This window comes from Artemia sp. Qi Xiang Cuo, chromosome 11 (assembly GCF_049724085.1).
Source record: "Artemia sp. Qi Xiang Cuo chromosome 11, ASM4972408v1, whole genome shotgun sequence".
In the NCBI taxonomy this organism is placed as follows: domain Eukaryota; kingdom Metazoa; phylum Arthropoda; class Branchiopoda; order Anostraca; family Artemiidae; genus Artemia; species Artemia sp. Qi Xiang Cuo.
In genome coordinates, this window is record NC_142804.1 from 29,033,601 (window position 1) to 29,056,894 (window position 23,294).

At 35.3% G+C, this 23,294-nt stretch overlaps 1 protein-coding gene across 3 annotated transcripts in view; it reads left to right on the forward strand.

The window, feature by feature from the left end:
• The first annotated feature begins 3,303 nt into the window (after positions 1–3,303).
• Positions 3,304–23,294, forward strand: part of LOC148946848 (very long chain fatty acid elongase AAEL008004-like) — an 82,907-nt gene continuing 62,916 nt past the window's right edge. For all 3 annotated transcript variants that reach the window (XM_089096664.1, XM_089096667.1, XM_089096666.1), the window contains exons 1-2: positions 3,304–3,460; positions 21,675–21,775. In XM_089096664.1, the coding sequence (XP_088952790.1) occupies positions 21,709–21,775 (67 nt within the window). In that variant the 5' untranslated portion in view covers positions 3,304–3,460; positions 21,675–21,708. The remainder of the gene's footprint in view (positions 3,461–21,674; positions 21,776–23,294) is intronic.

The following is a 23,294-nucleotide window of genomic DNA, read 5'->3' on the forward strand; positions in this document are numbered from 1 at the left end:
ATCTTAGAAATATAAAACGGTATCATTGTAATAATTGAGGTCCAAAACCCTTAACTGGAGGTTTGTAAGAACACCTCCCACATGTTTCTCCTCCTGGCCCCCTTAATAAGCTGCGGAATTAGGCTAAAGTCCTACAAAAATCAATATATTAAATTAGATTATTAGGGGCGTAGTTCTGTTAAGACAGCGCTAGACTTCAAATTAAATTATCATGCGTTCGATTCCTGCTTGGACTTTTTTTTCAATCATGGTTTGTCCCTTCTTATGATTACTTTTCAGATAATCCACTATTTTTGCAAATGTGAAGCACTCATTTTCAAAACATATCCCGGGAAGGCTCATTTTAAAGCTATTACTCATATCTACGTGCTCTTTATCAATTTTATCAGTATCTGTTATTAGCCTTAAAATGTGTTTTCATTTCCCCTAGATCGGTGATGATTAGAAATTATATTAAAAATGAGTTTTCAACTTAAACTAAGTAGTGACACTAAAACTTAAAACAAACAGAAATTATTCCTTATAAATAAAAAAGATCATGGTAGCTTTGTTTCTACATTAAATTTTAATCAAAAACGAGCAGAGATTAATTTTAAAAAAACTAAGTTTTTTTGAGGAAAGTAACGAGCAAAGTTGAAACTTAAAACGGACAAAAAGTATTACTTCACAGCCTTTCTAATATATATTAATAAAACATGTACAAATAAACCAACTAATTATGTTTCCCTATGTTTCTAGGATTATAGAAAACTAGCACTTTACCGAAAACACAAAATAATATAGGAGTTTTGGTACAGTAAAAGCAAACCAATTAAGGACACTTTTTACAGAATAAAAATATTATCAATAGCTTTTAGGATCAATCCCTTTTAAGATAAAGCAACAATCCATTTCAGGATTGTTGCTTTTTTCGTTTAGTGTGGTATCACTTCCACAGAGTGGCTCAGTTCCATGACCGTCTCTCGTTTTAGTTCTGAAAAGGACATCTTTGTAGACAAAATCGAAGTAAAGCCATCTTGATAGTATTAGGACTATAGACTAGCTTTAGAATGTGTGTCATAGCTTGTAATTCACTATTGAATAGAGAGAAATAATCGGGTTTCCCGAGTTCATATTATGTCTTATTTGATCTTCATTTCAAGTAATACTAAAGCATATTTCTTACATTTGAAGATTGTTTACTAATCACTATTGGTATTATAGCTGGCGGGACCAAAATTTTACCTGATAAATCAAACCGATATTTCTATATTCTGTTCAATGACTTTGTGCGGGTTAAAAAAAAAAGAAAAATAACAATTCTAGGCTTATGTTTTAAGATAATTTTAATCGTATACTGAAAGTTACTGATGTCACAACTGGTGAAAGTCTATGAAAATCTTTATAGGTTAGTTTATTATTGTCAGGCTGCATACTCACTTTTGACTCCCAAATCAATATTCCTGTTTTTTATACTTGACTTTAGTGTTTTCGGCATAGCGCTTGTTTTCTATAATCCTAGAAACAGGAAAACATAATTAGTTGGTTTATTTGCACTAGTGTTATTGATATATATTAGATACTATTCATTGGAGGGCTCAGGCCCCCTCCCGAAGCTTTTTTCGGTACTATCCCATTATCCGGGCCTCTCTAAAAAGTCAAGTTTGGTTAATGCTAATGAAATAAAATAAAATGGGATGAATATATAAAAGTTTAGAAACAAAATTGGGCTATATATTTTGCATATTAGGGGGTGGGGGGTAAAGCATTGTATATATCAAATACGTAACCTAACCTAGGTACCCCTCCCCTAAAATCCAAAAAAACACAGTTTAATATCGTATGCGCAATGAAACCTTGCTATCATTGCCTGCTCTACAACAGTTATGACGTCACAAAACGGGTTTTATCATTGCCTAGTCTATGCTGATTAAGCCGAGAGGCCCGGATAATGGGATAGAATCCTTTTTTCTGGCACCCTCTTGTCCCGTTTTTTTCTTTTTGTACTCTTTTTAGAGAACAAAATTGTCAATTTCATCAATTATTGGCACCTTTGTCACATCCCACCCCCAATTTTTTGCTCATTGGTGCCCTTGTCATATTGGGCCTCCCCCAAGATTTTGTTCTAGATCCGCCCCTGCTACTATCCCCACCACGAGTACTCCTATGATGACAACTCCTAAGCCTGCCATATTTGTTCTTGCCACTACTACTCCCTTCATAGCTGCTGTACTCATGGCTACTCATAAGTCGACTTCCCTTACCGTAACTTTTATAGTAACCTAGACTGCACACCATGGGCATGTGTAAAATTCTTTGTTTGTTTTAGTTTTTTTCCCCAAGAGTTACCGTACCAAGTGGTAGTGTAACGTCGGAAAACGACTCAATCGAAAGAAAATTCTAATGCTCCCTCTAAGTACTAAAAAAGAATGTGCTGCAACACAGCCCTGCAAATTTGTGGCGCAAAACAAGGCCAAAATACTATTGAATCAAAATCATGAAATAGCCAATCCCTTTAAAGCTAGTAAAAGCAGATTCACATGGCCTCCTAGCTTAATGGGACATAATGCCGCTCGGTGGCGCATTCTCCCCTAAAGATATACGCAGCAAATCAAACAAATGGTTATTATGGACAAAAATTTGTAAGCTTTATTTGTAGTGTTTTTGCACATCCAATGTAATGATGGAGGTATTTTTATGCGTGGTGGGACTAGAACTTAGGCACCTATTGATGGTTGGGGGATGCTCTGTACGGCGTTATGAAACCTCGCTATCCTTACGATTCTCTGTTTAATTTCCAAAGATTTAGTGACTTTTTTATTTTTGAGTTTGAACTACCAAATAACCCGTTTTTTGCATAAAAAGAACTTCAATATTATTGTCATGAACAGATATTCACATAAATAATGGCTTCTTAGCTCTAGATTTGTATATTTTTTATTGAATTATAAAATGAAAAAAAAAAGTTAACACTTCGTTGTTTTAAGAGATGCTTAGAGAAACAGTTTAAGCTCTATTATGTAAATCTTTTTTTATATTACCAACAACTGAGCATTTCTGAATCAACATTTTTTTTAAAGTGTAAACACAGTTTGCAGTTTTGTTCCTGTCAAAAGATTCATTCACAAAAAATAATGCTTCAGGGTTTAAATACGCCTAGCGTATTTTTAATTTATTTTTAGGCAATTAACCAAACCGGCTTCTCTCATTCTCTGTAGTCACCTGTTACCGTCCAGGAGTGTACGTAAAGGTGTGCCCAAGTATTTCTACAAAACTGCACGGCAGCAGGAGCGTCTGGCACGCCCGGAGGCTCATATCAGAGACTTGACTAAAAACCAAAAAATTAAACATCAGTCTCTCGCTAGAAGTGAAAAAGGCAACTTATAACGTTTTTTCACTAGCTTAGAAACTAAATACATTCGGATTTGTCTCTTGGGTTTTTCTCTTGTACAGTTTGATATTTGAAGATCTGCTGTCAAAGGTATGTTTATGATTGAAATATTTGTCTTTTTTTAAAATATTTACCCAATAAAATTAGCCTCTGTTATGAGAAAATGAGTGGAGACGTAGGCTAGGTGGACCATAGACCTATTTGCAAGAATATATTAGCCTATTTAAATTATTTATTTGCACAGAGAAATAGGCGTAAAAATTTAAACATTGCTTTGTGTGTGTGTGCAGAGGGGGGGGCCAAATCTTCCTACTGACCAATAGGCTACTAGTCTAGGCTAAAGAAACAGAAAAAGTCAATCAGTGTTCATTGAAATTAGTTATGGGCCTTGGCTATTTGACGAAATGTCATTAGGTTATGAAACGTTAATGAGAAACAAATTAAGAATGATAAGTCTTGCCGAAAATTAATGCATTTGACAGCAAACCATCTAATATATGTAAAATCTGATTTATAAGATTATCTTAATAGCCTAGGAGGCTTTTAACTGGTCTACAATGGGATACCACCAGATGGCTAATTTGACAGTGTATATATATACAAATCTTTAAATTAGCCAACCAGCCAACCAGTATTTTAAGCTTAAGAGTCCAGCTGGACATAAGAAAATATACTTAGAAAGCAATTCTTACTCCATAATATGCAAAATATTCCTAGTCAACACATTTTGCAGGGGGAAATCCGCTCTATTAACTTCTTTTCTTTTTTCCCAATTTTTCTATGACATTACAGGACTTCTTTAGACATATGTATTCCTATAACATATACCCCCACCCCTAATGTGCAAATAAATACCTAGAATTGCATCCTCAATCTAAATATAACACCCATTTGCATCACAAATGAACTTTACTCCCATATTAGCCATATGGTAGATGTCCGTCCCTAATATTATTGGCTAGCCTAGGCCTATTTAGGCTATAGGTGCAGCTAGCTACATTAATAGTTAGGCTAGGCTAATTCATTTCCAGTCATTCAGCTGGGAACAAGGAAAGGCGGAATAAAGAGTAAATATTAGTGGGAGTACAACTGGCTATCCAGAAGTAGGCCTAGTTCAAGATGTGCCCCTTATCATAATTTTGAGGGGATGCAATTTTGAATATTAAGCGGGAAATACGATTCCCATTAGCTAGGAAAGTTGTTGATCTAGGTAGTCAGGCACGTAAATAGCATAGATTAGACTAATAAAACTGCCAGGAATTAATCTAGAATCTAAGCCCAAGTTATGTCCGAGAGAGTTCTCTTGAAGAAGGGTGTGAACTCGCAGGGGGGATACTTTTTCAAAATCTACGTGGGACAATTTCTGGTACTTTCCCATTATATGGGCACTTCAGCTATAGACAGTCGAATGAATGTAGGCTAGTGATGGAGACTCGTAAAGCGGGTAATTGTTATCTAAATTGATCGAAAAGCGTGGTTTCTCATTGAATTTAAAATATTTAAACTGTTGTTTTTTGGGGTTTAGGGGGAGAAAAAGGTACCTAGGTTAAGTGTGGTTACGTGTTTAATATATGCAATGCTTTACCCCCACCCCACCCCTAATGTGCAAATATACAACACAAATTGGTTTATAAACTATTATATATACATCCTATTTTATTTCATTAGCATTAACTAAACATGCCTTTTTAGAAGTGCCCATATAATGGGAAAGTTCCCAATTTTTACCCTCGACCCCTCCCTCCAATTGTCGTGCCTGGTCTTGAAGTGTCAATCTTCGAAAGGTAATGACCCCTGATGAACTTAGACAACTTTTGAGCTATGAAATTGAAATATATTTAGCCTACTGCATAAATGAGGCCAAGAAAGTGTGGTGACAGTTTTATGCATTGCCTCTTCTGTATAAAAGACTGATAACACAAATGCTGCTTCATTAGAATTAAAAAAGGAGACAGGGCACAACTGCCACAGTAGGGAAGATTGTATTTGGAAGGAGGGTTGAATGGGGAATTGAATGGTACTAATCTTTTCCTGTCAGTGTTTTCTTCATAGGAAAAGTTTTGTCGCACAATTACCGTTTTTCGGTAAATTTCTAGGTGGTACTATAATTTAGCTAGGAAGAAAGTGAAAACATCATTTAATGCCTTTTTTTATGCTCTTTCATATTATAATAATCGCTTCTGTCATAAATTGCATCTTGAGCCCTTAAAGGGGCCCCAAAGGCATTTCGTTTTTGTTACCACACAAAGAAGTTATAACCTAACCTACAAAATACTTTATTTTCAATTCAAACAGTTTTTCTACCGTTTCAAGTTTTTCAAATGGCGTCGACAAAAATGGCGCTGAATTTTGCGATTCGAAACTGCTGTCGACAATTCAGGGTAATTATTAGCACATTAGGGGATGGGGGTGTAAAGTTCATGGTAAATTTGCAGTGTTCCATATAATTTAGCTAGGATGAAAGTGAAAACATCATTTGATGCTTTTTTTATTACGCTCTTTCATAATTCATATGAAATACATTCGGGGCCTCTTTAAAGGCTCAAGATGCAATTTCCTGAATGTTCACAAAGCAGTTACCCGGGTCTTACAAGGTCTTAAATGTAGAAAAAAAAATCTTAGATTTGAAAACAAATCCTATTTCTAATCCTTAATATTGCGATATCAAGTCCTGTGAAAAAAACAGACTACACAGCAAAGACAGGACAGCCCCCCCCCCTCCAAAGCTAATACATATCTTTTGTGTTATCTTGTAAGCCTTATGAATGGCGAAGGAGTGTAAATAGGAGTTTGAAAGCTGGTTTCCATAGCATAATTTAGGCTGTGCATGCGTTCCTGGAGGTTCTGTTCATCTAATTTCGACCACTTTCTAAGATGGCGAAAGACCTATTTTTCTCGAAGATCTTCGATTTCCTTAGTATTTCTAGTGGCTTTAGGTTCTCTGTTGAAAAGGTTGAGACTACTTTGCTGAAAATTGTTAAATTACTACTCAACTTTACTATAGGCTTAACCGAAATTGAACAGTGGCAAGGAAGGGGGCTAAGAAAAATCGGTACTTGTTAAGAATCCGATAAACACGCGAGAATTGTATTGCGGATCAGATAGGCAGTACCCGGTACTTATATGAGGCGCTGTATAAACAAAGGGTTTCTGACTCCGGTAACTATATTTAAACTTTGATTTTTAGGGGGTTTAGGGGGAATAAAAGGTACCTAGGTTTGGTTTGGTTAAGTATTTAATATATGCTACGCTTTACCCCCCCCCCCCGCCCCTCCTTCCTAATGTGCAAATACATAGCCCAAATTTCTTCATAAACTATTATATTTTCATCTTATTTGTTTTATTTCATTAGCATTAACGAAACTTGACTTCTCGCGTGTTTATCGGATTCTTAAAAAGTACCGAAAATCCTGTAATTTATAATAGATTAATCATTAACCTATCGTTTCGTCTATAATAAATCAAATAGTTGAAAGAGGATGATGAATCTTAATTCAAATATTTATTTTTTGGGCCAATGGCGAGAAGAGCTCTAAATCCCTGGTTACACTTATGCACTTTGAAAGCAGATATAAAATGACAGTATTTGAGTTAGAATGGTGAATATTAGTGTCAGCATCAGCAGTAGATTAGCTGGATCAGATCAAGTTCTTATTCAGAACGGGGGACTATAGAGATTAGATATAAATGGCGTTCACACTGGCCTGTTATATGTATTAACATTCATTTGCGTCTTGTTGGTGCCCGAGGAGTTAATCCTACCTAGGATTACTAAGTTTCGAGTCTGTTCTCTAAATACCCCATACAAAGTCAATTAGAAATTTTCGCTATTTTAGCAATTAATTTTCGTTGCTTGCATTTCCAGAATGAAGAATTTTGTAAAGAGTAGTTTATTTTCAAAATTGGTACGAACGTAGGCAATGTTTTATTTTTGAGAACTTTACAGGTTGGCAATGGTTTTAACCGTTATATTTCACACTCTGATTAATATACCACGATCTACTATTATAAATCATGATTAATCTTACTGTAAACGTTGAGTGCAACCTGGGAAGGTAATAAAATGGGCTAAAATAATATTCCTTGTGTGCACTTTTTTTTAAGTTTACTTGCCCGTGGCAAATTTGGGAAAATAGAGCTATGTCAATTATCTTCTTGTGATAAGAATCTATTACTACTCCCTTCATCTGCCACTGTTAGATATCAATTATATAAGATATCCAAACAACAAATTTGGTTTGACTAGAACCACCGGCGGCTTACCGGCTGGAGCAGATGAAGGGATTATTCCCCAGAGAATTTTAACATGCCTTTTTGTTAACGATGAAAGTATTTTTCATGAGAAAGCTCTTGATTTGAGCAAAGTAACGGTGTTTATACTAAACAGGGAACGTTTAAATTAAGAAGTAGTTTCTGTTATATCTAAAATGTGAAAACACGTTCTGCACTGTCATTGACCCCTTTCTAGGCTAAACCTTGACGTAGCAATGCATGTTGGTTTAACTATGATGACCTTCAGGAAAAACAGGAAAACTGTGGTAAAAAAAGCGAGTTTTGTGTTTCGATCCGGAGTTCCCCAGCATTTAACTTCTAATCCTACCCCATAGTTGGAGGTGCGTGCACCTATGAGTATATTTAAAATGCTTGATTGCGAGGCTGCTATTTTTTTATGTAAATACAAAAATGATGGTTTCCCACGTATAAAATGGCTGAGACACCTTTCTTCTAAGTGAAAAAATGGACTAAAGAATATAAATTATGCGGAGGATTTTTAGTCTCATCTTTGTCGAACTACAATAACTTGTTTGGATGGTATCGCCGGGTTCAAAACCAAAGGGCATACCTTACAATTTTTTGAGAACGAGATAGATCGTAAGACAGAGTTCTTCAATAGGTTTTTCTCTGCTAGTCACATTTGATGATGAATAATCACTTAATAGAATGTCCAGGAGGCCGGTCATTTCACGACACGAAATTTAAAAGTTTCTCTATGCCCATGTTATAGATCTTTGCTTATCCTCGAACGAAGAGGTCTCAAGTAAAGCTTAGAAAAAGTAGCTTGATCTCCTGCAACATTATTAAGATGAGACATAACTTTTCGCTTTGTGCATACCGCTGCTATCTACTTGAGACAATGTTATTGATGCATAAGGGCGATATTTTTTTTTTTTTATAAGGCACAGGGTTTTCAGGGCAAAGACAATAGATTGAAAAGATAAGCTCATCCTGGCAAAAGTATAAGGCGGTGGTAGTGAATGAGATCTCCAGACATTCCCTCCTATGCCCATGAGTAGAAGCCTTGACATTGCTTATTCATATAGTCACAATGTTGGGACGGATAACTAGTTTGACCGTCAAAACCACTTCAACACGTTTTCTTACTTTTATCTGCTTACTCTTAGATTTATTCTGAGCATATTCAAAACCCGATACGAAAGTTTGCTTAGCCTAAGTATGTTTCTAAATATTGTGGAACTATTTGAGCAACTTTTAAAAAATCTATACAAAATGTAAGTTGTAGACAAGGCCGTATCCAGGGGAAGGTGGGGGTTTGAACCCCCTCCCGAAATGTTTGTTTTACTCGTAAAAACGTAACAAAAATGAATATAAACAAATTTTGATGCAATATTTTTTTTGCAAAACCCCCCTCCACCGAAAAAAAACAATCCTGGATACGTTCTTCGTTGTACAGTATAAAAAATGAAATGACGAATCAAGTAGTAGTTGTCCGACATGTTTCGCCTCCAAGAAAGGAAAGAGGGAAAATCGAAAAAGAAAAAACAATTCCCGATTAGTTTTATATAGGGATCCACGTAAAAGGAACTGATAGAGGATAGTCAGCTGATAAAGATACAGTGACGCATTAATGGAGGCTGGTGCCGCCCATGGGAGGGTTCTAGAGAAATTTGATTGGGATGGAATGAAAATGCTATTGAAAAATCACAATCATCGGCAACATAGGTTTAAGAATTAATTAACGAATGTTACAGTTTAAGAATGTTATACCGTTATGCCCCTTTGATATATGGTACATGTGGGTCTCATCTTAAGGAAGGACGCATCAAACTTCTTCTGGGTTGGGGGGTGGCAAAACAAATTGCATTTCGTGCAACTATATCCTACTATTTTGTTTGGAACTATATCCCATTATTTCGTTTGCAACTATGTTTCGTGCAACAATATTCCAATTTTTCTAGAAGGGGTGACTTATAGATAGCCAAACCTACGTGATAAAGCAAGTTCATTTATACCTTTCCTCACACTGTATTTCTGTCTACCTTGCTTTGGTTTATTTGTAAAGCACCACAATCAATAAAAGGTTTGAAAGCATCGTGTAGACTGTTCTACAGCATAGAGCTTACCTAAGCACATTTTTGGACTTATTTGAATTATCTTTATTAGGTCCAAAGTTTGGAACATGCATTCTTTGGATGCAGCATCTTCAACATGTCTAGGGATCTGCTTGAAATGTTTTATAAAAGGCGCCAGTATGCACTGACTTGAAAATTGAGGGGTTGTCCCAATATTGGGGCATGACGATCCACCCAAGGCCTGTACCCTTAGACTAGTGCTTTATCACTAGTTTTACCGACTTTTTTTTCTTCCTAGTGAGATTTTTTCCTGTTAGTGACTGCTGACATTTTTAAAATGTTTTGTTCTTCGCTATGTAGTTGAAATTTATCTGAACATCCTATTCTTTCCATGTCTTGCAGATTCAAAAAGAAAAAAAGGTTTTAATGCCACTCAAAAAAGGAAAAGCTAAAGCTTTCTAGATAAAACCTCCAGAAAGCTTTAAAACAGGGTCATAGTTTTGAAGGAGCAGGCTAAATGTTGGTACTTCTTGAGAATCGCGCTTTAGCTTTTTTTTCACAATTTACAGCTGATTTTTTTCTCATATTGGTTTCTGCCTCGCGTTCACAATTTTAGTTGTCTTCCTATGAATAGATAAAAAAAAACAAGTTTTTTTTAACTGAAAGTATGGAACAACATTAAAACTTAAAATGAACAGAAATTATTCCGTATATGAGGGCGTTACTCCTTCGTCAATACCTCGCTTTTTACGCTAAAGTTTGAATTTTGTTCAAACCCTTTAATAATGACTCCTGAATCACAAAAGCCGTCTAATTAGAATAAAAAGCTCTTTTAAAGGTACAAAAAAAATTAGCGTAAATAACGAGGTATTGACGAGGGGGGCAACCCTCGTCATATACGTAATAATTTCTGTTTGTTTTAAGTTTTAATGTTGCTCCTTACTTTCAGTTGAAAAACTTGTTTTTTTATCTAATTTATGATTGTTTTTTTAATGTTGCGTTTTTTTAAGTTTTAATGTTGCTCCTTACTTTCAGTTGAAAAACTCGTTTTTTTTATCTAATTTATGATCGTTTTTTATATATGAAAAAAATAATGCTGAAAATTCCAGCTCCCCCTCCATTAAAAAATTCCCTTTGCCTGTGAAAAATTACTCCATGGAAAAATCTTCTCACGTACTCCCCCCTCCACCAGAAAAATACCACCTGAAAACGTCTGTATGCTTCCCAATAACTAATACTATTTATATATATATATATATATATATATATATATACACACACACACACACACACACACACACACACACACACACACACACACACACATACACACACACACACACACACACACATATATATATATATATATATATATATATATATATATATATATATATATATATATATATATATATATATATATATATATATATATATATATATATATATATATATATATATATATATATATATATATATATATATATATATATATATATATATATATATATATATATATATATATATATATATATATATATATATATATATATATATATATATATATATATATATATATATATATATATATATATATATATATATACTTTCTGTTTCTTTTGAGTCACACCGATCCTTACTTACAGTTCGTTAGCACAGACGGTTTGATGAATTAAATTCCAGTTTCTCGGTATTGGATAAATTTCATGCATAATGGTCGAAAACAGCTTGCAGAGTGAATTCGATCATTTATTGCTAAATATTGCTACAGCCGCTCGATGCTAGGTTTTTCATGTCTTATAATTTATAAGACTAATGGACATATTGTGCCCCCGCCTTTACATTAATATAATTATAATTCATACCCACTTCAATAAAAATTTGGTGTTCTATTGAGTTGCTTCCACGTTCTGTTGAATTCTATAATAAGGAACTATGTCATGCCTGTACACATGCCTGCTCTTTCTACCCTAATGCACGGGTATGTTATTGTACCTGCGCACACATTTTTGGCTAAAACTATACATTGTTTTACCCCCCTTCATGCGTCAACATCATTAATGTAATACCTCACACACTGCATAATGGCAGGTTTATGAAGTTTAACTGATCTAATTCCAATGCTATCGTGTTTTTTTCAAGACATTCATCTTTTTAATGTGACTCATCTGGAAGGCGAATTTTTTAAATGATAATTTCACGTCACAATAATATCGATAGTCGAAGTGCTTAATCATAAAAGCAAACACTATAGTATAGATAAGTATGTGTGCCAAATAGCAATGTCAAAATCAGACAAGGAACATTTTTCAATGTCATTTAGTGAGAATTATCCTTAATTAAGTTACGCATTACAAACCTGAATGGGTGCCGCAAAAACCTTGAACTAGACCCAGTCTTCTCAGTGCGTACAGTGTCTGTTTTAACAGGTTAAGAAAAAGACGATTTGTTTTTATTTTGATTTGATTATAGAGAAATAATAAAATATTAAGTATGGTAAGCTGATAATTAATGAGACATGGAAATGGTTAGAAAATTTCATTATTTTGTTGTCTATTAGCTATGCAGGGCTGTATCCAGGTTTTTTTTTCGGGGGAGTTTACTCAAAGATTTTTCTGGCGGGGGGGGGGGGTGCGGGTGTTAAAAAATTGATTTATATCCATTTTCGTTACGTTTTTATGACCCAGACAAACATTTCGGGGGGGGGGAGGGGTTCAAATCCCCTAGCCCCCCTGGGTACGGCCTTGTAGCTATGCTATTTTAATTCTGACTGTGATACTTCGTCGCAATTTTTTATCACATAAAACGGGCTAAAGTCAAAAGCTAGCTGTTTTAACAAATGATTAATTGGCTAACAAACAGAACAAATTAACAGACACAGGCACTTACGTAATTTTTTTTTTTTTTTTAACTGGAAGTATTTCATTAACAAAACACTTCAGCCAGCTAAATAACAGTAGATGTAGTCATACCTGTCATACAGTCATAACAAGAGCCACTGAATAGTGGCTGTCCAAGGGGGACTTTGAAAGCATAAAAAAGGAGAATTTATCTCAAACGATGCATAAAACATTATACACAAACAAATTTGTCATTGTTATCTTCTCTAGAAAAAGAAACTTATAAAAATGAAAATACTCTTGTTAATAGATAGTTAGGAACGACGTTAGGAACGAGAAAGTAAGGAGCGACGTTAAAACTTAAAACGAACAGAAATTATTCCGTATATGAAAGGGGCTGTCCCCTTCTCAACGCCTTGTTCTTTACGATAAAATTTTTTATTGCTTTAAAAAATAGAGTTGTGGGATAGAGTCAAATATTTTAAGAGTCTTTCTTAAAATATTTAGACATCTTTTAAAAACTTTCTTTTTGCTTCAATGATGAGACTAATCAAGAGTTATTCTAAAATTAAACGAGCATCAAATCTCCTGAAAAAAAGGTGCTATCGCTTCTAAAATGCACTGTTAAATCTATCACTTTTGCTTTTTTAATTATTTAGTAATGAAACCCCTCAATTGGAATTGGAGGGATTCCTAAGATGAGCATTTGAGTTGAGTATAACTTTTGAGAATCTCGAAATGATTTCACCATCAACTTTTTTTTTTTTAATAAACAAAAACTTTTATCTATTTCTTTCCTGATAACGTTCCCATTGATGGGAAATTCGTAAAATTGGGAATTCTACTTTTTCTTATTTTTGAATTAGGCTAACCCTATCAAAATCATTATAATTTTCGGAATTGGAAAAAAAGGAAAAATATCAGTGTACCCTGTATTGTTGAAAGTACAATACCAAAATGGTCATTTCTGTTAGGGTTTGAGACTGATTTGTTGTCAGAACCAAAGGCGTATCCAGTATCTTGTTCGGGGGAGGGGGATAAAAGCTTAAAAACGTGCCAATGAATTGTTTATATGCATCTTGTTATATTTTTATGGGTCGAACGAAAATTTTGGATGGCGGTTAAACCCTGACCCTTCCCCCCCAGGGTACGGCCTTGGTCTGAATTTTCCTTTTTTCTTCCTTTTTTCTGGTAACAGTTACTACATACTTGAAAAGTTGAAATTTGTGAATTGTTAGTAAACGTAGAAAAATAGTTCACTTCTTTTTTAAAATCTTCCCTTTAGTTCTTTTAAAATAGACCCTAGAGTTTATTTTGTATGAATGTGCATATGCCATGAGGTAGCTATGAAAAATCTTATATCGGGAAGGGGGATCAGCTTGTCAAAACCCCTGAAACTAGTCAAACTATATGTCAAGAACGTCTTTCCAACTTTTTTTTTTTTTTTTTTTTTTTTTTTTTTTTTTTTAGAGGAACTTGAACTACTTTTTTCATGTTGTGTTTATTGTCAACTGCCACTTCAAAACCTATGCGTAACGACTAGCTTGATTTGTTCATAGCGTGCAAAAAGTAATTGTCGACAACTACTTGATGTCCCAACTTAAGTCACTATCTCTAGTCTTCCGTAGGTCAACCTCAATGGCTTCCATTTTCGCTTCTGTTGGTTCCATTTTCATTTGAGGTTAGCCTAACATTTTAACTTCAATTTCCAATTTCCTTATCTTTTCCTCTTGCTGCTCAATTTTAATATCATTCCTATTACTCTTTATCTTTATACCTCAATTTTGCTATTTGTCCGGAAAGCATCTATTAAGCAAATCGTAGAGGGGTCCTTGGGCCCAAGTGCTGATATGTATATTGATGTTGTTATCCATTTCATCGGAATTTTTATTCCTTAGGATCATTCTCAAGATGCAATTTAAAGATTCGGTCGAATTAAAGAAGATAAGGTAACGAGTCTTCCCTGCTCTAATAATGATTTGAAGGACTTCTCACTAAAAGAATTACTTTTTGAAGCTTCAGATAATCCCCATCCCCAAAATACTCTCCGGTATCCCTCGAAAAACATATAGGCCTATGCACATGCAATATCAAACAGTTCATGGTAACGAACTGTAAGTACGGAGCGACCTGGCTCAATAGTAACCGAAAGTCTAAAAAAACGGATACAATTTTGATACACACAGATACAACAAAAGAATCGGATTTTTTGTGCCGATTTCAAATATACAAGTTTAATCAAGTTTAGTACTGCCCATCAAAAGTTACGAGCCTGAGAAAATGTGCCCTATTTTCTAAAAAAGGGGAACACCCCTTAAAAGTCATAGAATCTTAATGAAAATAACACCGTCAGATTCAGCGTATCAGACAACTCACTGTAGAGGTTTTAAGCTCCTATCTGCACAAATGTGGAATTTTGTATTTTTTGCTAGAAGAAAGATCCCGGATGGGTCTTTATTTGATTTTTTGTTGTTTTTTTCTAGGGGTGATCGTATTGACCCAATTGTCTTAGAATTTTGCGAGAGGGCTCTTTTGAACGGAAATTAAAAGTTCTAGTGCCCTTTCTAAGTGACCAAAAAACTATAGGGCGGCTAGGCCCCCCCCCACACTCATTTTTTCCCCAAAGCCCTCGGATCAAATGTTGTGACTGCCGATTTGTTTCGAGTGCTTATAGTATTTAATGACTGGTTCTCAGATAATAACTTAATCTCCCACAGTCCCCGCGGTAAGGGCTACAAGAAAGAAGCTTAGCCTATTCTTGGTATAGTATTCGTTATTGATAAGTATAGAGACGTTTTCAGGGCAGGCTTTTTTCTGGCGTGGGGTCGGGGGGATTGGGTGACGTAGGAGGATCTTCCTATGGAAAAAATTTTCAGGGGGAAGAGAAATTCCATGAAAGGGGCGCTGGATTTCCCAGTATTATTTAAAAAAAAACAATCAGAAAAAAAAACAAACAAGTTTTTTCAACTGAAAGTAAGGAGTAACATTAAAACTTAAACGAACATAAACTTCTACATATATAAGGGTGTTCGACTCCTCCTCAATACCTCGCTTTTTAGGCTAAAGTACTTTCTGTCAATTCAAAAGAGCTATTTATTCTAATTAAACGGCTTTTGTGATTCAGGGGTCATTCTTAAAGAATTGAAAAAAAAACATTCGAACCTTAGCGTAAAGTGTGAGGTATTGACGAGGGGGCGAACCCCCTCGTATTACGTATATGAGGAAGTTCGCTCCCTCGTCAATGGGGTATAGTACTTTTTGGGGTATAGTATCTTGTTACTTGGAACAGATCATTATAGGTTTCCGTTCAATTAAATCCTCTTCCATCTTCTGTGACAGGTGATAAAATAAGGTCACTGCTGGACAAAATCCAGCGTTGTGGGACGCATTGAATTCGATGTACTATTTCATCAGAACCAAACCCTTTTCGGGGTTTTTCACTCATTAAAAAAAGGGGAAATTATGTGCGTTTTCTCATATTTATGACATGTACTTCTAAACAATAATAATGGCATAGGCCTATTTGGAATAAGGGTAAAAAAGAAGTGTATATACTGTTTTCACACTTATGTTTTAGAGTTTTGCAGACTTGGGACGAGTGTTGCTCTTTACTTAACGTTTATTTTTTATAAAGGATGTGATTTACTCCTTTTGTAGTAGAATTAAAAGGTTACGGGAAAAAAGAAGCTCTTTAGGTAGATAATTTATTGTCTAGGAAAGAAGTTGATATCCACTTCGCATTCATTACTTTCAGTTATTGAGTTTCTTTAAAGACGTTGATCTTTTTTACAATTAGCCTACCGATGAATATAATTTTCAGGCCTCATTGCCAAGTGTCAATATTCATAGGATTTCTTAGAAAATAAATGATCTTTAGACAAATGATTGTGGTAACTTTTTATTGAAAAGTAAGTGCCTAGATATGTAAACCAAGAAATAATGGTGTCTTTAGTTTTTGAAATGCTGATTTATAAAGAGTACTGGAAGTCGCAAGAATTAAGCCTGATATCTACTTTCCAAAGTTGCCTTTACTTTGCTTTCCAAACTAATTTTAAATCACATTCCTCCCCATATTGTAGAATAGGGAAATTATTCTCTTTGAACTGGTTTTTGGGAGGGTGAGGGCAGTAGAAATTTGAAAAAATGTATGAAATCGGAACACATGAGCTCAATGCTTGATTTTTGAGGAATCGGACTTCGTTGTCCCTCTAAAATAGAAAACATTTGTAAGACAACAATAAAGCCTAATTTCATGTACTCTTGTTAATTGGTGTTAGTTGGGAGGTAGGGGGAGTCTGCGCTGCCTAGATCCCCCCTAGACTTTGAAAAATACCATTTTTGGGTGGTCTTTTCTTTGAAAATGGGTTTTTGGTATGTTCATTGCAAACATTGAAAAAATTACAAATTTACCCCTCCCCCCCCTATGTACTGAAAAACATCCACCCAGATTTTTGTGAATTGGTGCCACTAACTTGTTTCTAATATGTTGCCTCCTTCACTTCAGTAGAAGGCAACATATTGAGCCGTCCTAGCCGAGTGGTTAGCGCTCCGGACTTGAAACCCTGAGGCCAGGGATTCGAGTCATGATATCGCTGGTTATTTGGTTTGAGACGAAGGTCAATGGTGTGACTGTAAGCTCAGCCAGAGTCGACCCAGTTATAAATGGGCACCTGGAGAAATCTGGGGGAAACACGGGAAGCGTCGGATCATTTGCCCCCAACCAAATATTGCACTCCCGGCCGAAGGTATCGAATCAGGAGATCGGCACCTGCGCAACGCAGACCATGGTCACCATGCGAAAAAGTTTTTTTAAGTTTTTTTTTTGGTACTGGTGCGTTATATGGTCACTTCTAAAAAGTCAAGTTTGGTTAATGCCAATGAAATAAAATAAAATAGGATCAATATATAATCGTTTAGAAACAAATTTGGGCTATATATTTGCACATTATGGGGGGGGGGGGTAAAGCATAGCATATGTTAAATACGTAACGTAACCTAGCCTAGTTACCTTTCACCCCCCCCCCCCTAAACCCCAAAAAACAACAGTTTAAATATCGTAAACGCAATGAAAACTACTCTTTGTATTAAATTTCTCAATAGCGGTCTCTTAAATATAACCAGCCTGGTGGGTTCCGTCTCATTAGTATATAAAAGCAACCATATAACGCACCAGTGCCGTTCTTTTTTACTTCAGTACCAAGGCTATACCGGTTTACCGATTCTGTTTAGATAACTTTTTTGCCCTCAAAAACCCTCTTTTGTCAAAAATACTAAGGAAAAAAAACGTTTCCCTATATCTTCGAGAGGGGTCTTTTTCTGGTTCCAATAAAACCGCAAGGTTATCATATCAAGGTCTATTTTAACTCTACTTTAAACAACTAAGTCTAGACTCCCTTTTTGAGAAGTCAGATAAGCAACTCTGTCCCTGTTAGGGTTTTATGCATTTACTTTTTTTCTTTGAAGGTCTGACGGCCTTTTCGCGAACCATCCCACTGGAGGTTTTTGTTCTTTTTCTGCTATTCACTAGTTTAGACCTTGACCTTTTCTGGTCATCTACGTTTTAATCTCCCTTGTTAGTTTTCCGCTGTAAATACTTGTTATCCTTAATTCCTAGACTGCCTTTGCTAGCTAAGTTGCAGAAGTTTTTGTTCTATATTTAGCTTTTAGAAAAAAAAAACATGGAAAAAACCGCAATCTTCAGTCACGTCCCACTATTTTCCCCTTTCCACTGCAAAATTACCGCTATCACCGGTTCATATTGGTTTCATCCATCTTTTTTTGCAATCTCCTTAGTACTGTTATGATAATTTTTATAGTATCCTGACTTAGCGGAAAACGCACTGTAACAAGACATTCCAATGACCTACGAGTTTTCGAACGTCATTTTGGACAATCGCGCTGAGAATCAAGGGGCTCTTCACTTCCTATCAGATATACAAGACATTCTGCCTTCGACCTTGCCATCGGTTGATCTTTACTGCCTATCATCGGTGCCCTGTCCACACATGTGGTGCACACAGTGTTTAAGTCTATTACTCCTTGCTGAGAACAATGTCCTCTTGATATCCTCTAACCACTTGTCAATTACCCTGTAAATTTAAAGTTGTAATCAGCAACATGCCAAAATAGTACCGTTTCGTCACAAAGGCCACTGAGATCATCCGAGTATTTCATCCCTGACTTTTTTCTTAACTGTATATAGTTATATATGTTTGTCTTGCCAACACTGTTTTATGTGCCAGAATCAATTTGTCGAGAAGGTCAAACCTTAGACGGTCAAATTCACGGTCTGTCCAAGGGAAAGTTTTCAACCGCAGCCTTGATCATGTATAGCGGTATTCTTTTGATCTTAAAGTCCTGTCCGTGCATATTTATGTACAGTTTTTTGGTACTCTGTTCGCTTGATCTATACGGTACCGTGATGTAATGTTCTATCTCATAATCTGAACTAGAACTTGTTTCTTAGTTAATCTGCTGAGTTAATGTGCTGCTAAGAAAACTTCAGACTGAACCACGAGATTAGTATGAGTTAAGAAGGATACAAAAGGTGCTGACCGACACTGTCGAAGAAATAGTAAATTATTAATAAAATGAACTTTGTAAAAAAGAGGCTCTTTGAGCAGTTTGCACTTGCGCCCGATTTTCCTGTATTTGCCTTGGCCTTCCCCAAATTCTTTTTAAGGCTCCGAAACTGATAACGCAATGGGAATTTAGGTGATGTAAAAATAAAATTGTGACCTCAAATCAGTTAATCGGGTTTGCCTAGGACTTGCGCAAATAATCTAGAAGGATAAAAGTAAATGGAGATTTTTTCTGTGTTTCATTGACTTAAACCTGGTATTTTGGGTTTAGCCTAAGAAGGAAATGTCTAGCCTTTTACAAGGAAAGGATGAATTACTAATCGCTTACAATGTGGAGGCGCATCATAAATAGTCGAAAGAAATTGGTTTTGCCCTTTGCCCTCTTGCCCTTTTTGGGCAAGAGGAGTAACCATTCCAAATGCGACTTCGGAACGTCAAGCAAAAACAATCTTGCTTCTTTCAAAACATTTACAATATTTGGTATTTCCTTGCGTTCTTTCTTCTACTTCGCATTGTTTATTAATCATTTATTTAATAGTTAAATTAAAGCAGCATTTTAAGCTTTATAAGTGCTTAGTTAAACGATTGTGAATTGTTATCAAGGCCGTATCCAGGATTTGTTTGGGGGGGGGGTTCAAAAAACTAAAACATTAAAAATTTGCTTATATGCATTTTGTTACTTTTTTTAGGAACAGGACACGAATTTTGGCGGCAGGGGGTTCAAACCCGTTACCCCCCTATATACGACCCTGGTCCATATAGTTTTTTTTGCCTTAACCTATATGGCAACTGTTTGGAGGTAATGGGCCCATTTGAAACAGTGCTTTCATAGTTATATTATATTAGAAAAGTGGCATATTATGGCTTGTTGAAACCGTACAAAGCTTTCTTGTCTCCACAATTGTAGGGCCTTGGTGTTTGAAACTCAAAGCGCAAATGACGCTACAGAAAATCACCTCACCTGTTTAACCACCAGTCATAAACAATTTTAAGGTTCTCTACCTATTTTCGCCTGACTTTAATTTTCTTATTCATTATGATGTTGTTGATCCTTATAAATTTTTTTAAAACTATATAAGTACAGTTTATGGATGTGCTATGATAAGAAACTGCTATTCAGCATAATTTTTGTCTAGATATTCATGTAAGTCTAAAGTCTAGAATTTATGTCGTAATAGCTTTTTGGCTCAATAATTAGGAAAACTTTCATACTTTTCCTTGTCAATGATGAAACTAAAGTTTTAAGGCTATATAAATAAACGATATCTCTACAAATATAAGAAAACGCACTTTAAGCTTAAAAGTCATTTGACATCTACGTCATTCATTAAACATTTCGAAGTGTTTCCAAGCTGAAACTCACGATCCGGTCTTTTGGCCTCAAGTTTAGGATTTATATAACAATGCTTTGAGAAAGAGAATCATCTCTGAAACACTCAGAGTATCTACTACCCCTACAGGTGTCTACTAGTAAGGGGGGGATCTTGAAAATTCAAAAATAGATTATAGGGCCAACATTTCGACGATTGTCAAGGCAAGTTCTTCAACCCCCCTCCAAAATGAAATTTTTGACGGTACTCAATAATCCCCCCGCCTCACCTTTCCTCCTTATGTGCTTGTAAGCATGTAAATGTAATCTGGTATACAGGAAAAAGACCGCCTGTTATAAGAGGAACTCTATCGCCCTGCAGTACCCATATTGTAAACGTAGTCTAAAAAAAAAAAATCTGGGAATCAAAAGTGATTATCGAGTAATTTCTGCTCCCCTCTCAAAATTTATTTTTATAATTATCTACAGCCTCGTGCAAAGGTAGGAACTTTGGGCATAAAAACATTTTTTGAGCTTTAAGCAAACTCCCCTACCGGCACCAAAGACCCACGGGCCCTGATTTATAATCGCTGATGCTCCACCGCTGTATATACTTTTACCAAGCCTCAAATGAATCAACTTAGTTAGATGAAGCTACATATGAACTGTATTTGTATGGACTTTGTAGATCTCTTGGGACGTACGTGCCACCGCGCAGCATTATTGCTTCTGAAATTGAAAGGTCGTTATATAGTTTTCCGTTTTTTTTAAATCAATTCACTATCTTAGAATCATTCGACGGAGTTTTGGCATCCTTTGGGTCAAAATCGTTGTTACACTACAAAATAGCAGAAAACGCTATTTTGATGTGGCACAATCTTTTCTGTTACTTATAAAGGCCACTAGGGCCTTAACTTCCGTTTGAATGAGCCTTCACACTTGGGAGAGGCTTGGATTAAATACTTCTTGGCAACAAACTGTAAGTAAAGAGCGGCCTTTGTCAATAGATACCCAATCTTTAAAAAACGAAGTTTGATTATAATATACGCAATGAAAAATATATTAGTCAATATGCAAAATGTGCAGTATTTTAAATGTAGTTATGAAAAAATAACCATATTTTCTCGAAATGTACCCCAATTTCAAAATGAAAGTCACACGATTTCATCTTTTTTCCCTGATTTTTCTTTTTTACCCTTAATCTGATTTTTCGTAGAGCTTAGAATGTAATTGCCAATTATGAGATTATTTCTTGTTTTTCAGAAGTTCTTGGATTGCTGGTTAACTTACGTTCACAATGGCATCAAACGTTTCGCTGTTAGGGAAAGTAGCTGACGAATATAGCAAGATCTGGGAACTTAGAGGTGAGTTTGTGTGTCCTTCTTACAGGAAAGTAATGTTTGAAGTAGGTGTGTATGCAGTGATTCTTTTCAATGGAAGGGAAAAATAAAAATTTAATAAAAATAGGCGAATGATGTTGAAAATTTAAGAAATTACAATATAAAAAATCATTAGACCTTAGGGGAGAGACACGGGCCTGAAGTTCCCGACCCTATTCCCTTTCCCGATTTGACGGATCGACTTCATTTTTGTGAATATGAACAAGAGCTGACTAATATTTCCCTGTATATCTAATATTGTTACTGGTACATCTGATGCTGTCCTATTCTGATGCAATGCTGTGCTGAATTAATGCTTTACTTAGTAGCCTACGGTAATGATTTGATCTTTTTTCTGACTTCCAATACTTACCAAATTTTTGCTATCAGTGCTATATCTGATAGCATTGGGACGAATAATACCGTCAGCAAATTCGTTCTGGGAAAAAAATCACTCTTGGAAATCTATTAGCTCAAAATTACTGAAAACCAACTAATGGTTGCTAATTAAATAAAGCAAAACGTATATTTCTATAGTGTCAATATGCTTCAGGGAACTCACACATTTTGAAGTTAGCTTTTGAAAAAAAAAATCTGTTTTTGGTAATTTGGAAAAAAATTCTCCAATAGTCATTCCATTGGCGGGCTTATGTCTTTTTTTTAACTTTTGGTTTGCCTTATGTTTATTACCACAGTTTCGGTAACTTGACATAACTTATTTGTCATTTTTGTCAAATTTAGGTGTATACTTTCATCTTCAAAGATGAATGCACTTAACTAATTGGTCAACCATAGTTTTGAGTTTTGAGTAAATCATTTGATCCTGAAAATATGAAAAAAAGTCACATAAAAGCAAAGAGCGACGTCAAAATTAAAGGCGAATAGAAATTACCATTAGCCCGAGTAAGATTATACCCCCTTATGCTCATCTTCCCCCTAAAGGAGAGTTTACCCGCCAAATTCATCTTCTTTGGTTTTGTTGTAAAAATAAAATGATTATTATGTTTTGAAAATCAATAAAATATTTATATTACCAGTTGTTATTTGTTGTATCGAGTTAGTTCAGTAAAGCACCAGCAACAGTAACTACGAGCAGGGGTTAGGGCGACATCCCCCTTCTGCGCAGAGTTCTTTCTGCTCGTTGTAAGGGCTAATGTCACTCTAAAAAAGAAGTTTTCAAGATTTCAAACTTATTTTTCGGTTTTTTGTTCATGCTTAAATTTAAGATGTCCTAAGTGGTCCAAATGGGGCTATGATTGATTATGGTTCTAAAGAGCTAAATATAATTTCAATATTAAATTTCATTTATCTTCGTTGAGACCGGGACGTCATTTTACCAAATTATTTCTTTTATGTAAATGAGGAATGCAGTGCAATAAAAGTGAAGAAATGGGACATAAATATGATACCACATATTAGATACGGCAATTACAACACCTCCAAAAGGGATTAATATTCTTCTCATATAAGTATAAAGTCATGGTGTGTCCACTTTTACACTCTT